Here is an 18,338-nt window from a genome sequence, read left to right as displayed (position 1 = left end):
GACAAGGCATCTCAGAAAGAAAGAGGAAAATCTCCAGAAAATGAGCTTACAGACATAGAAATATACGACAAGTCACAGAGAATTCAGAATGGTACTTTTGAAAAAACTCAGTGAGTTCCAAAACGAGTCATATCAACGATTTCAGAAACTGCAAAAACAGCTAGATGATCAGAGAAAGGAGACTGAAACCCTCAACAAGAACCAACTAGAACTTCTGGAGATGAAGAACACACTTCAAGAGTTGAAAAATGAAATAACAAGCTTGGGAAATAGAGTCGACCAAATGGAGGAAAGGATCAGTGATATCGGAGATAGAAATCTAGAAATAAATCAGAAGGAAGAAGAGAGAAGCCAAAGAATGAAAAATAATGAAAGAGAAATCCAAGAACTAGCTGATACCATCAGGAGAGGGAACATAAGAGTAATGAGCATTATCGAAGGGGAGAAAAAGGAGCAGGGATTAGAAAGCATTTTCAGACAAATAGTTGACATGAATTTCCCAAATCCAAGGCATGAGCTGGAGCTTAGAATTCACGAAGTCAACAGCAACCCAATTCTCTCAACCCCAAAAGGCTTTCACCAAGACACATTGTATTAAAGTTATCCAAATCAACGACAAAGATAAAATTCGCAAGGCAGCCAGGTAGAAGAAAACAGTAACATATAAAGGAAAACCCATTAGATTATCATCAGACTTCTCAGCACAGACGTGAAAAGGAACTACCAGCCTAGAATAATGTATCCAGCTAAGCTCTCCTTTAGATATGACCGAGAAATTAAGACCTTTCCAGACATACAAAAATTGAGGGAATCTGGAAATATTGAAAGGGGTCAGCTCACCTAAAACAAAACAATAACAACAACAAAAATACATAATTAGGAGTAAAGTGACTATCCGGCAAATAGAAGCAGACGAGTGCAACCTTTACTAAGAACAGGGCATTATAGCTTAAATAATAAGAAGTGAATTGTTATAACAAGATAATAATGAACGTTCAGCATACATAGGGACAAATTGAGATAACAATGACTGAAAAAGCAAGGATTCAAAGATCCAAATTTGCAAAGGGGAATGGAATAAGACATGCACAGAAGAAAATGCATGACTATATATATATATATATATATATATATATATATATATATATATATATATATATATATATATATATAACTATCCTTTACATATTCGTAATGGTAACCACATGCCAAAGATTCAGAACCAAAGTATATAACATCAAACAAGGACCAGATGGAAAACTCACAAAAGCCAACCAAAATAAAGAAAACAGAATCACAAGGGCAAGGAAGCAATGGAAACACCAAGCTACCAGAAAGCAAAAGATATTTCAATAACCGCCCTAAATGTAAATGGACTGAACTCACCAATTAAAAGGCACAGAATTGCAGATTGGATCAAAAAAGAAAACCCAACCATATGCTGCCTCCAGGAGACACATCTCAGTTCCAAAGACAAATACAGACTCAAAGTGAAAGGGTGGAAAATGATATTTCAAGCAAATGGTATTCAGAGAAAAGCAGGAGTAGCAGTACTAATATCAGACAAAATAGACTTTAAAATAAAAAAGATAAAGAAAGATACTGAGGGACACTTCATAATGATAAAGAGAATCATGAACCAAGAAGAAATAACACTTTTTAATATCTATGTTCCCAGTCAGGGAGCCCTGAAATATACAAAGCAATTACTAACAGAAATAAAGGGAGAAACAGACCAAAATACTATCATAGTAGGGGATCTAAATATCCCACTGTTGGAAATGGACAGATCATCTAAACAGAAAATCAATGAGGAAATAACATCTTTAAATGATACATTTATCTAACTGGACATAATTGACATTTACAGAGCCTTCTGTTCCCAAACAGCTGCTTATACATTCTTCTCTAGTGCACATGGAACATTCCCAAGGATTGATCACATACTGGGACACAGAAATAGCCTCAACAAATATAAGAAGGTTGAAATCATACCAACCATATCCTCTGATCATAATGCTTTCAAACTAGAGAGCAACTGTAAAAAGAAAGCTGAAAGAACCACAAGTACATAGAGATTAAACAACTCCTGCTACTGAAGAATAACTGGATCAGGGAATAAATAAAAAGAGAGCTCAAGAGATACATAGAAATGAATGATAACGATACTACAACATATCAAAATGTGGGGGACATGGCAAAAGTGGTCGTAAGGGAAAAGTTCATGTCATTACATGCCTATCTTGAAAAACAAGAGGGAGCCCAAATAAACAACCTAATGCTTCATGTTAAAAATCTAGATAAAGAAGAACAAATGAAGCCTAAAGCTAGCAGAAGGAAAGAAATAATCAAAATCAGAGCAGAAATAAATGAAATTGAAAACAAAATAAAAAAATAGAAAAAAATAAATGCAACAAAGCTGAATACAGCAACATATTATAAAGATTATCAAGTGAGGCATAGGGATGGTTCAACATACACAAATTGATTAATGTGATCCACCACATAAACAAATTAAAAAATAAGAATCATATGATCATATAAGTAGATGCAGAAAAAGTCTTTGCCAAGATACTGCACGCATTTATGATCAAAACATTTAACAAAATTGGTATGGAAGAACAATATCTTAATAAAATAAAGGCTATATATGACAAGTCCTTAGCCAACATTATACTTAATGATGAAAAACTAAACACCTTCTCTCTAAGATCAGGAACAAGGCAAGGCTGTCCACTATCACTGCTGTTATACAACATAAAACTGGAGGTCCTAGTGAGTGCAATCAGACAAGGGAAAGATATAAAAGGCATCCAAATAGGAAACAAAGAAGTCAAACTGTCACTATTTGAGGATGATATGATTCTCTATATAGAAAACCCTATATAAAGACTCCACAAGAACACTACTAGAAACAATAAATAAATACAATAAAGTTTCTGGATACAAAATCAATGTTCAAAAATCCATAGTGTTCCATACTGATAACGAAGTGTCAAAAAAATAAGTGGAAAAAATAATTCCTTCTGCAATTTCAACAAAAAGAATAAAATACCTAAGAATAAATCTACTGAAATATGTAAAGGACCTAATAAAAACTATAAGACTCTGTTAAAAGAAATCAAAGAAGATACAAGGAAATGGAAAGATAGTCCATGTTCTTGGATTGGAAGAATCAACATAGTTAAAATGACCATATTACCTAAAGCACTTTACAGATTTAATGCGATAACCATCAATATCCTACCGGCTTTTTTCAAAGAAATAGAACAAAAATCATCAGATTTGTTTGGAAGCATAAAAGACCGTGAATTACCAAAGCCATCCTGAGTAAAAAGAATAAGGCTGGAGGCATCACTCTGCTCGACTTCAAATTATACTACAAAGCGACAGTAATCAAAACGGTATGGTATTGGCAGGAAAACAGACACAGGGTCCAGTGGAATAGAATCGAGAGTCCAGAAGTGAACCCATATTTATATGGACAAATAATTATCTACAAAAGAGCCAAAAACATACAGTGGAGAAAGGAAAGCCTCTTTAATAAATGGTGCTGGGAAAACTGGAAAGCTACCTGCAAAAGAATGAAACTAGACTGTTGTCTATCGCCACACACCAAAATTAACTCAAAATGGATTAAGGACCTGAATATAAGACCAGAAACAATAAAATACATAGAAGAAAACATAAGAACTGAACTCAAGGACCTTTGACTTAAAGACGATTTTATGAATTTGACCTCAAACGCAAAGGAAGTAAATGAGAAAATATATTTGCAAGCAATGCCTCTGATAAGGGCCTAATATCCAAAACATACAAAGAACTCATATGACTCAATAACAACAAGAAACAAACAAACAATCCAATCAAAAAATGGGCAGAGGACCTGAACAGACACTTCTCCCCAGAGGACATACAAATGGCCAACAAATATATGAAAAGATGCTCAACATCACTAGCTACTAAGGAAATGCAAATCAAAACCACAATGAGATACCATCTCACACCAGTTAGAATGGCTATAATCAACAGAATAAGCAATAACAAATGTTGGAGAGGATGTGGAGAAATAGAAACCCTCATACCCTGCTGGTGGGACTGCAAATTGGTACAGCCACTAGGGAAAACAGTATGGGGGTTTCTCAAAAATCTAAGAATTGATCTACCATATGATCCAGCAATAATTCTACTGGATATTTACCCCAAAGACTTGAAAACCCATATCCCAAAAGATATTTGCACACCGATGTTCATAGCAGCGTTATTCACGGTGGCCAGGACATGGAAGCAACCCAAATGCCCTATGATAGAAGATTGGCTAAAGAAGCTGTGGTACGTATATACAATGGAATATTACTCAGCCATAAGAAGAGATGAAATACGCCATTTGCAACAACATGGATGGAACTCGAGATAATCATGCTAAGCGAAATAAGCCATACAGAAAAAGTTGAAAATCACATGATATCACTTACATGTGGGATATAAACCTAAAAGCAACAAATGAGCAGGACAAAGAAACAGAGACTCATGGACATGAACAATGGACTAGTGGTTACGAGTGTAAAGGAGAAGGGAGATGGGGTGGTAGACAGGGGAAAAAAAATTAAATCATTTAAATAAATAAATGAATGAATGAATAAATAAATGTTTATAAAATATAAAAATAAAAAAAGTCTGAGTCAAATCAATATAATAAAAATGTTTTAAAAACAGGCATAATTAATGTTAGCAATGCCCATATAAGTAGAAAAATCATAAATAAAAGCAGAAACCATTACTACCAACAGCAGGAGTGGGAGGGAGTATTGATTGGGATGAAGCATGAGAGAGCTTCTTGGTTCTGTCAATATACACATGTGATTAGTTTGTGGTAAATTATTGAGTTGTTTGTTTATATTTCCTGCACTTTTCTGTATGTATGTGATGTATTTCATGATAAAAATAGATGAATTTTGCTATTTATAAATTTAAAATTTCTGAAGAGTAATAAAATAAATAAGAAGACAGGATAAATAAAAAAATAAAAAAACATTTACTTTATTCAAGACCTTGTTAAGAAAGTGAAAAGAAAACTGATCTAAGAGATAATATTTGCCTATCACATAGCTAACAAGGTTTTATATTTAGAATAAAGAACACTCAAAACTACACAGTAAAAGAAAAAAAAATAGTCTGATGTGCAAAATACAAGAAAAGACACCACACTGTAGAAGATATACAGATGGTAAATAAGCATGAAAAGATGGTCAACATCATTAGCCATTAGAGATATGAAAAATTAAGACCTCAAAAAGATATTATCTATCTATCAGAATGGCTAAAATAAAATATGACAACACCAATTGCTGGCGAGAATGCAGAGAAACTAGACTACTCATACATTGCTAGTAGGAATAGTCAGTCACTCTGGAAAATAATTTGTCAGTTACTTTGAAAAATTACACATGCAACTACCATATAGTCCAGCAATTGATCTCCTGGGGATTTATCCAGAGGAATAAAAACATATGTCTACATAAACCTGTACATAAATTTTTATAGTAGCTTTATTTATAATAACCAAAAACTAGAAACAACTCAGATGTCCTTTAACAAGTAAATATTTCAATACACTGTTACACAACTGTACTATAGAATACTACTCAGCAATAAAGAGGAACAAACTATTGATAAAAGTAACAACCCTGATGAATCTCCAGAGAAATATAAATTATGAGTGAAAAAGCTATGCCCCCCAAATAGTACATACTATATAATTCCAATTATATAACATTTTTAAGTGACAAAATTATAGAAATGGTGAACAGATGAGTAGTTGCCAGTAGTAAAGAGAAGTAGGGACAAGAAGGAAGTGATTGTGAAAGGCAACATGAAGAATCTTTATGATAATGGAACTCTTCTATGTTTTGACTGTGTCAATGTCAACATCCTGGTTGTCATATTCTACTATGGCTTTGGAAAATGTTACCATTGGGAACAACTGGGTAAATGTTACATAGGATCTCTCTATTATATTTCTTAAAACTGTAAATGAATTATCTCAAAATGTTAAATTTTAAAAAAGAATGAGAGAAAAACAGACAGAACAAGATAGAAAACAAGTTACCAGTATCAATAATAAAAAGAACAACATGTCTACAAATTATCCAGTTATTAAAGAATAATAAGTAGAAATTATGTGTAACTTTATGTCAAAAAAATCAACACCTTAGATGAAATAAACTCCTCAAAACATAGAACTTATCCAAACTGACAAAAGAGGAAATTAAAAATCTGAATAGCCCTATATCTGTTAAAAAAGTTAGATCTACAAATTAAAATGTTCTCACAGAAAAAACTAGAAGCCCAGATGGTTTGTTTTGCAAATTATACCAAACATTTAAGGAATAAATAACACAAATTTACACAAACTCTTCTATAAAATAGAGAAGGATGGAACACTTTCTGATTTTTTGTGGCCAGCCCACTCTGATACCAAACACTAACAAAGATATTACTAAAAATTTACTGATTATACATGATGCAAATTTTAAAAATAGCCAACAAATTTTAAAATATATAAATGAATAATATATTATTATCAAGTAGGTTTAATCCAAAAATGTGTCCAAAAATATTAGTTTAACATTTAAAAAATATTAAGAATCAAAAAAAAAAAAGAAAACTAAAATTATAGAAACAGAAAATATATTAGTGGTTGCCAGAAGTCAGAGGTGAGGAGTAGAGAAAATGGGTGAAGGAGGTCAAAAAGTAATTTAGTTATAAAATAAATAAATAAATTCTGGATATGTAATTTATGGTGACTATAGTTGACAATACTATACTGTATATCTGAAAGTTGCTAAGAGATTAGTCTTAAAAGTTTTTATCACAATAAAACTTTATGTGAGGTGAAAGATGTTAACCAAACTTGTTGTGGTATCTGGGTGCAGACTAGCTGGGTGCATCTGATTCAGTTTCTCTCATAAACTTTATTTAAGCATAAACTGGAGGCACAGCCATCAAAAGGGTCACTTGCCTGATTGTTGACGGGATTCATTTCCTTGCAGACAATTGAACTAAAGCCCTTTGTTTCTTGTTGGCTCTTGGCTAGAAACCTTCCACAATCCCTTGCCACTTGGGCATCTCTATAGGTCAGCTCACATTATGGTAGCTAACTTCTCTTAGAATGAGCAAGTAAGAGAGTCAGAAAGAACAAGCACCCATGAAAGAAGCCACAGTCTTTTTATAACCTAATTTGGAAATAACTTCCCATTACTTTGGACATATTCAATATTCATTAGAAGAGAGTCAATAAGTTCAATCTACACTCAAAGGGGAGGTGATAACACATAGACCTAAATATCAGGTAGTAGATATATTTGGGAGCCTTTCTACAATGTATAGGACTTGTACACTGAAAACTACAAGATGTTGCTGGAAAAAAAAATTAAAAACCCAAATAAATGGAGAGATATGCCATATTCATGAATTGGAAGACTCAAGATTATTAACATGTCACTATATTCAACACAATCCAATCTCAGCAGATTTGTTTTAAAAATAAATAAGCTGAATCTAAAATTACATAGAAATGTAAATGACCTAGAATAGCCATAATAGTTTTCAAAAAGAGGAACGAAGTTGGAGTATTTATATTATCTGATACAAGGACTTATTATAAAGATAAAGTAATTAAGTTAGCAAGATATTGGAATAAAAACAAATAAATGGAATATAATAAAAAGCTCAAAAAGGACTCTTTATTATATTCCATTTATCTGTTTGTAAAAGTCAATTTACACAATTGACTTTTGACAAAGATGCCAAAGCAGTTTTAAGGGGGAAAGAATTGTCTTTTTGACAAATAGTGCTGAACAACTGGATATTCATTTAGAAAAAAAAATGAATAAATAAAACAATTATTTTTACTTCACACCATACATAAAACTGACTCATGATGGATCATACAGACTTTTTATTTTAAATATAAAGTCAAAAACCCTAAAAGTTCTGAAAGAAAAAGTAAGAAAATACCTTTGTGACCTTGAAAAAACAAAAAAAAAGGTTCTTAGAGCATAAAAAAATAACAATTGGAGCTTATTAACATTAAAAACATTGGCCATCAAATGATATAGTTTTATAGAAATGGATTGATAAGTCACAAACTGGGAGAAAATATCCAATATCTATATCTGACAATTCACTTCTATCTAGAACATATTTTTCAACAATTTTATAATAAAAGAAAAACAACTCAATTTTTGAAATAGGAAAAAGAGTTGAACAGATACTTGAGAAAGAAAAATGTATACCACTAAGCACATTAAAAATGCTCTACATCACTACTTTAGGGAAATATAAATTAAAACTACAATGAGAGACATAATATTCAATTTTATATGAAGATTTTTAAATCAGCAATTCTTATCTATAGAAATAGAAATTAGAACAATAGTTGCCTCTCAGAGGGTAGGGTATTGATTGGAAAGGGGTATCAGAGAAATTTGGGGCATATGAGAATATTCTACATCAGGACAAGATTGAGGGTTATATGGATGTATGCACTGTCAGAACTTATGGAAGGGTACTCAAGTACATTTCAACATACATAGATTATATTGTTTTTCTAATTACCAGTGCTTGGGCTGCAAGCTTAAAGAATTGAATCAGAATATCTAGTGGGAGCATCTTGAGCACCAATATTTAAAGTTTCTCAAGTGATTCTAATGTGCAACCTTGAGAGCTTCTTGTGTGGTTTCATGCTCTGTTCCTAACCCTACATCTGTGGCCAAGAAACAGAGGACTGGCTAGGTGTTTAACATAAATTCTGGAAGTTGGAATTCCATAAATCAACAGAATTGTGTGGTCTCAGACTGAAGAGTGTTGCTACACTCATCCATGAAGACCAACTTGGGGTATAAGAGAAAGACAAGTAGCACCAAAGACATTAATTGTTCCTCCTCGCTGAAAATGAAGGAATGGCAGAGAGTTAAAGTATGAGATGGAGCAAACATATCAAGGCCTCTGAGTTGTTCTCTTCCTAGGAGAGGAGAATTGTTTGGTACAGATGTACTGGTAATGTTGAGCAGAGAACTAGTTGTGTAGCTATGCACATGGGGGTGTGTATAGTGAATAAGAATTGATAAAATCAGGCATGTTCCCAGGGCCCCAAAAATGCAGCAATGAAATTTAAAGACAAGAATTCTTTTTCAATGTCTGTATATGTTTACTTGTCACACGATGTGCCCTGATTTTTGGTTCAGTTCCAAAAGCATGGATGAAAATATATTCATGATATACGCATGATATATGCATGAAAATATATGCAGGAAGATAGAGATTCCTCGGAGTACTTTCATCATGTCTGATATCCAAATTCTCTTCTGCCATGAGCATCTATTGACATAGTACAACTTAGCTTAATTTACATTAGTAAATATAAAAGATATAGAAATTGCCATGAATACTTACTTTGTATTTTTTTCACTTCTAGGTATTGTTTCATGGAGTGTCAGTGTGCTTAGTTACCCTGATGGTTAGCAGAGTTATTTTGCCAGTGGCAGTTAGTAAACTAGGTAAGCCCTACTAATTACAGTTCTCTTTGGAGAGGAAAAAATATTCTAAATATGCTAAACATTGCTAAAAATTAAGAGCCTCCTCTATGCTAAGCACTGTTTTAACTGATAGTGATGCATTATGAAGACAGACAAAATTTCTGAGTTGATGGAGCTTACATTGGAAGGAGGTAAACAGTCAATAAATGAGTCGAATAAGGTAATATCAGAGAGTCATGTGTATATCAAAGTAAACAAACCACATATAAATACAATAGAGAACACAGCAGGTGGCAGATCACTGAAGAAGCTGTAAGTGAAATTAGTATATGATCAAGGTCTTCAAAAAACCACTCTAGTTCTGTGGATAACTGATTGGGAGGTGTTGGGGTATACAGAGAGTAGAAGCAGAAACAGCAGTTTTAGGAGGAGGTTTGCATAATGCAGTATGCCTCTTTTAATCCCTTACTTTTTAACAATTGAGAAATTGAGATCTAGAGTGTTCAAAGTTCTTGCCCAAGGTCACACAACTAGGTGATGGCAGTTAAAGAACTAGAAACAAATTGCCCTGATGTGTTTAATCCATTATATTCATAAGTACTCTATCACTCTTTCTATTATACACAGAGTTTTCACTCTAATGGCATTTTTTATTAATTTGAAATTTCATCTTTTTGGATAATATTGCTCTACCCAATATCCCTCCTTTCTTCATAGTTGCAACAAAATCCTTTTTCTTCCCTTTTTTAAAAATTCTTTGAGCCTTAGCATAGTAAAATGGGAAGAACAAATTAAAGAGGTAAAATTTTGCAAAGAGTATTATATCTTCTACTTAGAGCTAAATAAACCTAAAATTCTTATTGTGGAACATCAGTGTACTTGCAGTGAGAGCAGTGAACATTTGCTCATGGAACATTATTGCTTTTCAGAAAAGCTTCTATGGCCCATAGTAAGGTTCTTCAAACCTTAATGAGGTCTGGAGATACATATCTGGAATAAATACATATATGTCATATATATGTGATCATATATGTAGGTAGGCTATATATGTATATATACTATATATATATACACACATGTGTGTATCTGTACATATCTATATCCATACCAGTCCAAAGTCCTGAGAACCAGGAAAAGCAAAGGTGTAAATTCCAATCCAAATCTGAAATCAAGAGAAGACCAATGTCCCAACTTGAAGACCAGCAGCCAGAGAGAGTGAATTTCCTTTTCTCGGTCTTTTGTTCTATTCAGGCCTCCAGCAGATTGGAGGAGGCTTGCCCATATTGAGGAAGGCAATCTGCTCTACTCAGTCTACCAGTTTAAACATTTTCATCCAGAAACGCCTTCACAGACACACCCAGAATAATATTTAGCCAAACATCTGGGCACTCTGTGGCAGAGTCAAGTTGACTCATAAATTAATCATCACATCTTGGTTCCTCTGTCTTCTCTTTGAACTGGGAAAAGGGACTTACCTCAAAAGTGGTCAGAATGATCAAAAGACTTAATACATGTGAAGTACTGAGATGGGCTTTCTCAGCATATTGTAAGCACTCGATACATATTATTATTATTATTATTATTATTATTATTATTATATACATCAGCTTTTGTTAGTGTTCCTATTATTAAACAATTTATATTGAGTCTAACTTTTAAAAAATACTTAGTACAATAAGAACAAAAGGAAGCTTCCTAATTCAGATTAAAACAAACAAAATTGTTCCTGCTATTTATAAAATGTGCTCTTTTTATCAAAGGACTTTGTGATGTCACATCAACAAAATATAAATCACTTTATTATACATTTCAACACTTTCAAGAAATAACCAAATCTGTAGCCTCCGCACTCAAATTTGACAAAGATCTTGCTAATGCAGATTGGAACATGGTTGAGAAAGCAATTAAACTTCAAAACCCATATGCGGTAAGTAATATATTTTGTTTATTCCTTCAAAGTACATACAATTGCCCTTAAATAAGTATAAATGTCAGAAATATTCACAATTTTAAATACCTATAATTGACAGAGCAGTTGTATTGGTAACTCCTTATTTACCACAATGGTAAAGAGGGGATTTTTGGAGAATTTTGTGATCCCTGTGGAGCAAAGTAGAAGTAACAATCTCTTTAAGTATATAGAAAACACATGTTATAAATTCAAAAGAAGGAGCAGTGTATTTAAAGTAGTGCTTTAAAAGCTGTCATGACAATAGGAGAGGGAGCCTTAGAAAATGGCTAGTTTTTTACTAGATTGTGAGTGGACAGGCACCTTTGTTTAGCATTTATTTAGGCTATTATATGACAAATAGTTGTTAGCCCCTAGCTTATGGTTAATATTAATTTCTTCATATAAAATAGAATTAAAAGCCAGCATCATATGTTTAGATGTAGTTAGATGTCATCTCCTCCTTATGCGATATGCTTTAAAATCTCCTTGGTCAGATTTGTTCATTTAAGATTATGTAACCCATCTGTCAGTCATGATTGCCATAAAGAGAAATAATAAAAGTTATTCCGGGACCTTCTCAATTCTACGGCTGCTTTACCATCTCTTTTGTCATGTCTGGTTTTCACTGCAATGTTTTTCTGCATCATACAATATGAGCGGCCAGCTTCTAGCTGTATTGACATAAGATAGTTGGTATTTATAGAATTCCTCAAAATCCGTTTCATATCCACAAACCAGTGCTTGAAGCTCCAGGTGGGGGCTCAGAACTAAGCCCTCTGCCTGCAGGAATACTGCCAGGATTTCTAGATAAGGCAAGTACTGAGCTACTGTAATAGCTCCCAATAGCTGATTGTGGTCTTTTGCTAACCTGGTTGCATAAGAATCATCTGGAAAGCTTATTAAAAATATATTGATTTCCTAGCTTTACCCAGGAGATTCTGATGCAGGTGTCCTGAGGAGAGTTCCAGGAACATGTATTGTTAATCCATTTACCCAGCTGATTCTAATGCAAAATCAGGGTTGAGGCCACCTCTCTGGTACTTGATCTGTTTCAGGAGGCAAATGATCAACAATTGATTTCTCCTCTTGATAATGCAGACATAAAAGACAGTACAATGTTACAGGTAGAGCACTAACCTTGGACTCAAAAAATTCTGGTTCATATCCTAGCTTTGTCACTTAATAAATAGCTTTGTGACCTTGAGCTAATCTTTTATTTTCTCTAAGCTTCAGCTTTTCTCATCTGTAAAGTGAAGTTATCCATGTTCTCATCTAGTGCTATGTTCATTTTCTATTCTACCTTAAGTGATTAGTTTAAAGCGGTGGTCAAACATCAGCTGCAGCAAAATCATGGAATGGGTTTGTAAAACCACAGATTTCTGTCCCATTCCCCAGAGTTTCTGATTTAGTAGGTCTGTGAAGGGATCTGAGAATATGTGTTTCTAATAATTCTTGGTGATGCTGATGCTGCTGGGAGACTACATTTTCAAAACCACTGGTTTAAAGTGTGACCTTATAAGTGGTAGAGTTTATAAACTGTTAACAATATCATGTAAAGGTAAAGATATCCTATAACTCATTCCCCTCAAAACTGGCAGTTATTTTATGTTCTAAATAACTGCAAACATTTTGCTGTATCTGGCAAATTTTCTGTACTTTTTCAAGCCAAACTTGTACATGAGTTGCTTGAGGTTTATTAATAATATGTTTATATTTATATATTATTTCTTGGTTTTGATCTGTGTTTTACTTAGTTGAATCAAGGAGAAACACCAGAACATCAAAAGGTGACCTGTCCAAACTGTAACAAGGAAGTAGATGGGACCCTTAACATGGAAGCCTTGGAGCTGGCCAACAGGCGTCTCTTGTCAGCACAAATAGTTAGTACTTTATTTTACACTTTTGAAATTATTTTTGACCTAAAATTATATCAAAAACTTCCTTTCTTACTGAAGACATCTTGATTATGCTCACCTTCATAACTTAATAGATTGTTAAAGGCAAAGGGAATTAGGAATCTGCTTGACTGCAAAAAAAAAGAAAAAAGAAAAAAGAAAAAAGAAAGAAAGAAAAAGAAAAAAGAAGAAAAGAAAAGAAAAAGAATCCACTCTAATTAGTGTAAGCAAAAGGTGTTTCATGATGAGGAATTGGGAATTTCACAGATCCCAATGGCAGGAATTACAGCTGAGTTCAACCTTCAGATATATTATGCAATCAGTTCTGTGACACCATCCATCTCTGGGTCCAAGCCAGTTTTTTATGAAAGGATACCACCAAGTTCACTAATAACTGCAGGTAGAAGGTAGTATGATTTTATCTTGGGTGAAGATTAGAGAAATTCTATAACACAGCAACATACAGGACTCTGTGGTTAATTGCTAATAGCCTAGTTAACATTTTCTGTCCAGGCCAGGATCTTGACTAGTTGCCATGACTCATCCTCTCAAAATGTTTGTGTTGGGCCTTCCTCATTGCACATGGAACCGTAGTGCATTTCTCAGCTATTCCAGCCATATAGAGTACCGGACATTCTATTTTCTCAGTCTAACTTGGGAAATGGAAGGTCTATAGGGTATGATAGTTCTCTCTTCTGCAGTGGTCCTAGAAAAGGCAGCTTTTCGAAGGACCTAAATAACTTCTTTATGCAATTGAGGTAACGCCATGAAGGATGAACTTATGCCTGTATAGTGCTTTGTTCCACCAGCAGATTTTATGAGATCATGTCTTTGAGACCAGATTTTTAATTTATTTCACAAAAATATAGGAGACTATATTTTGAGTCTTGCTTTCATTATTAATATGATGTAAAAATCAGGACTTAATCTTTTTAGTCTTTTTTCTCTTATCTCTAAAAAAGGAAACTTATGCTAACCGAATAACCTCTTAGATTCTTTCCACTTGTGATATTCCATGTTTTTATAATATACACTCCACGTACCTTTTTGATTTCTTGCCTTAAATGTTTGTTTTTATATCTTTGTTGATTTTGTGCCATGTGTGGTTCTTAATCAGGAAACCCGGTTTTTCCATGATAGGTTGGATCTCTCTGCTCTGTGCTCCAGGTGTTCATCTCCCCTCATATCATTTCATCCTTCGTTCTAGGCATATATTCATGTTAATCTCTGTTGATTTGGTTTCTGCAATCTGAACCCTAATATTAATGTTAATTATTCTATTATAGTTTTCAAAGCTTCAAGATTTTTTATTTAAATCTCAGCCAGTTCCTATTAACTGGGGCAACATCTTCTCTACTATGGTTCATTAGAAAAGGAAGCACATCAATGCAAGACATGGTATAGGAGAGGCAGCATACCACATATGGGGCAAAGGGAAGACAGTCTTTATATTCAGAGAAAACCGAGTTTCTAATATGATCTTGGGAAAACTACTTAAATCCTTGAGCCTCAGCTTTCTCATTTGTAAAATACAGATTAGAATATTTCCTCATAAAGTTGTTGCAAGAGTTAAATAATTTTATGTAAAACATATATAGATCAGTAAATTAAACAGTATAGTAGAGAACTCAATAAATGGCAGTTGATTTTAGTAATCAACCGTACTCTAAATTCTTCTTACATTTTAGTGTAAATGATCATTTAAAAATTAACATTTTTCTAGTAACTAACTGCTTTGTCATCTGCGTTGCCAGGCTTTTGTGATTTTCATATTATTTTCAGCTTCCTTTTTTCCATAAGCTACAGTATTTATCTTTGAGGATTCAGAACATATTTAAATCTCATCTTATAAGTATTTTAATTAAGTTTAAGGAGAAAAATAATACTCTATTGAATTGCTGTCATTAAGACAAATAGCCTTATGTTCCCTCATCCTCAAATTTAGTTCTACCTCTTTCTAGTATCCCCCTAGTAAAACCATGTTTTAATATCCATAAATTATTGTGTGGACAGAATGTATTTTATGGACTCCAGGAATCTTTAGTTATATCATACATTTCAATTTTGGAAGTTTGTCAATACAGTGATTCTCAACAGTGTTCAGCACACTGAATCCAGGGGAAACCATGTCAGACAATGGTTTCCCCAGCATAAAACATAGTACCTGAAGCAGACTGATCTCTCAGTATATGGACTGAATCAATGAATAGTTTCATTCTGCACGACACAAGCAATTAATTTAATGCTAATAATAGACTGAAGACAGCAGAGTTCTCAAAATATCTGAGAAAGTGGAATTAAATAAAGATGTAAACCAAGACCCTTCACTGTAGGATTTCTCAGACCCTTTAATATTCTAAAATGCACTATGAAGTTTTAAGGTGGGAAGGCAGCTTGTAGCTGTTCCAACACTTATTTGTTCACAGAACTCCACTTATTTTTTAAAATGTAATTACATCTAGCAGGATCCTAATTCCTACAGAACCTATTGGGTTCTACCCAAAGCTCAGACCTACCTTCTGTACTGATCTCATGGCCTGGACTTTAGAGAGAGATTCTTTTTACAAAGATATTAGAATATTTGGTGATTTTGACTTCTTTCTCACAGATTATTTTGCCATAGGGAGAATAATAAGTTGCTATTATTATTCATGCTATATAATGATTCAACTTAACATTTCTTTTAGGCAAGCTACCAGAGACAATACAGGTCTGAGATTCTGTCCCAGAGTGCAGTCCAGATGCTGGTAGGTGCAGCAGGAAGCTTTGGTGAGAAGGGAGAGTAAGTATATTATCAAGAGAAAGCTTCCATCCTTCTAAGCTACTACTGCATTTAAGAAATTGTGCAAGTTATTTTTCTTGCTTTTGTCTGGTAATTTGTGATCATCTAGTATTATGTGTGTGTGCCACTGTCTGCTCTACACCCCACAATTGGGCCAAATCACCTACTTTTAGTTTTCTTAACTTGCTCTACTTGTTCACACCTCTATGCATTTGAACAAGCTGTTCCTGCTAACTGAGGTGCTCTTTTTGCCTCTCAAAGCTAAGCTGTGGTAAACTGTTCTTTTTTTTTTTTTTCTTTTTTTTTAAGACTATTTAAATCTCTCACTAAGGTCAAAGACTTTCTTAATCCCTCCAGGCCCATCTTCTCAAAACACATCCTCTCTTAATATACAGCATACACTTGTAATGATTTCTTTAGATTTAGGTCTCTACAGAAAGCAATGAGTTCCTCAAAGTCAGGGTATTAGAGAGTACCCTTGGATCATCCCCTGTGGAAAGATGAAGGACGCAAAGCCTAGACATGCTTTCTTGTTCTGTTCCACACTCCTGGTATGAAAGATGCCACAATTCCCTGCTCAAATGATCCTAAATTCATTTCTAGGGTCTTTTAGGACCATTTCCCCTGGACTATCATCTCACAAATGAACTGGGCTTTGGTGTACACACCTCAAAACCTAAGAGATGTGTCAGCTTGGTGTCTACTCACATGAACCACTTGTGGTACAGAGAGAGATAAAGCCATGTAGAGGAAGAGAAGCAGCCAGACACTAGAGCATGTTCTCACTATAGTTAAAGTACAGATTTTCAAGCCTAGCCATGCAAATCATTATGACATATTTGTCAAGATAGGAATATAAGCTATCATTTAAAATTTTGGTTTATTGATTAATAATATTTAAACATTTCAGGTATAATACAAGGGCCTTTATTTTCCCTCTTGCTCCAGGTCCTTCAAACGCTTAGGGGATTTAAGTGGTGTTAGGGAAGTTGGGGAAGAGGGCTGGGCAAACGTGATCAATTTAAAACAATATGATATGTATTTTGAAGGAGGCAGATACAGTGTACAGTGGAAGTTTTTAAAAGAATGAATAAATGACAAGCTGAAAATCATTACCGCTCTATTGTCCAAGAGAAGTTAATGTAAAAAACAAAACAAAACAAAACAAAACAAAAAACAATACAGAGCAGTTCAGCCCATTGCCTTGATTTTTCCTCTTTATATTCCCCATGAAGAACACATGACTATAAGTAAATCGTCACAAAAAGGAGGCTGACAGTGGGAGAAGGGGATTAAAGAGTTGAAAGGGCTCATAGTGAATAATGAAGGCAAATTTTGTACTATATTACATTTTTATTCATACAGGTGACAGATAAATATTGAATAGTAATAAGTGCAAAGCTATATGCCAGGCACTGTGGGGAATATCAAGATTAGAAAAATGGTGTTTCAATCCCAAGAACTTTCTACTAATGACATTCGTATTCGGTACTTACTTCTTTGCTGGGCTGCCTTGGAGTTGATTTTACCATTTGCTGATCATTGCTATCAGTAGCTCCATGTGTTGGGGTGTCCTGTGGCAAAAGAAAAAGTGGAAAGAAAGAAAGAGTGTGGGGTTCAAAAAGGGGTACTAGGACCCATGCTAAGTGCCTCTGTAATTACCTAAGAAATAATACTTTGAATGGAGAGCTTTTATTTGTTCAGGCCTGTGTCAGATATAGTCTTAAACATTTTACATATGTTACCAATTTTATATCTAAAAGTCCTATCACATAAGTGCTATTATTATCTTCATTTTAAAGGCTAGGAAATGAGGCACAGAGAGGTTAAATAATTTACCCGAGGTTATTCGACTAATAAATTACAGAGCTTGTATTTGAATCTAAGCTCTCTTACTATTCAGTTAGAAAGATCATACTGTTTTCCTAAATCAGGTCTAAACAGTGAACATGTTGATATAAAATAAGAATTCAGGGGCCTGCATTACTTAGTAATTTGGGCTGTAAAATGTCACACACTTATTGATATCACAGAATTTTAGAGTTTGTAGGAAATTGAGATATGATCACAGCTCAGATATAAGTTCCTTTAGGAAGGTTTTCTGATTCCTCAAGTCTATATTAAATACCCCGTCCTTATGGGTCCAGTGTGGAAGGTTTTCTGATTCCTCA

General features: G+C 33.9%; 1 protein-coding gene across 1 annotated transcript in view; it reads left to right on the top strand.

Moving 5' to 3' along the window:
* The window catches only part of SLC9C1 (solute carrier family 9 member C1), a 93,188-nt gene that overhangs the window by 40,624 nt on the left and 34,226 nt on the right, over positions 1 to 18,338 (top strand). Inside the window, exons 12-15 of the mRNA XM_039856846.1 lie at positions 9,479 to 9,560; positions 11,300 to 11,466; positions 13,245 to 13,370; positions 16,073 to 16,167. Of these exons, the coding sequence (XP_039712780.1) occupies positions 9,479 to 9,560; positions 11,300 to 11,466; positions 13,245 to 13,370; positions 16,073 to 16,167 (470 nt within the window). The remainder of the gene's footprint in view (positions 1 to 9,478; positions 9,561 to 11,299; positions 11,467 to 13,244; positions 13,371 to 16,072; positions 16,168 to 18,338) is intronic.

The sequence above is a fragment of the Pteropus medius genome, unplaced genomic scaffold (assembly GCF_902729225.1).
Source record: "Pteropus medius unplaced genomic scaffold, Ma_sr-lr_union100, whole genome shotgun sequence".
Lineage (NCBI taxonomy): Eukaryota > Metazoa > Chordata > Mammalia > Chiroptera > Pteropodidae > Pteropus > Pteropus medius.
The sequence above is the reverse complement of the archived record's forward strand: the minus strand, read 5'-3'. Positions and strand labels throughout refer to the sequence as shown.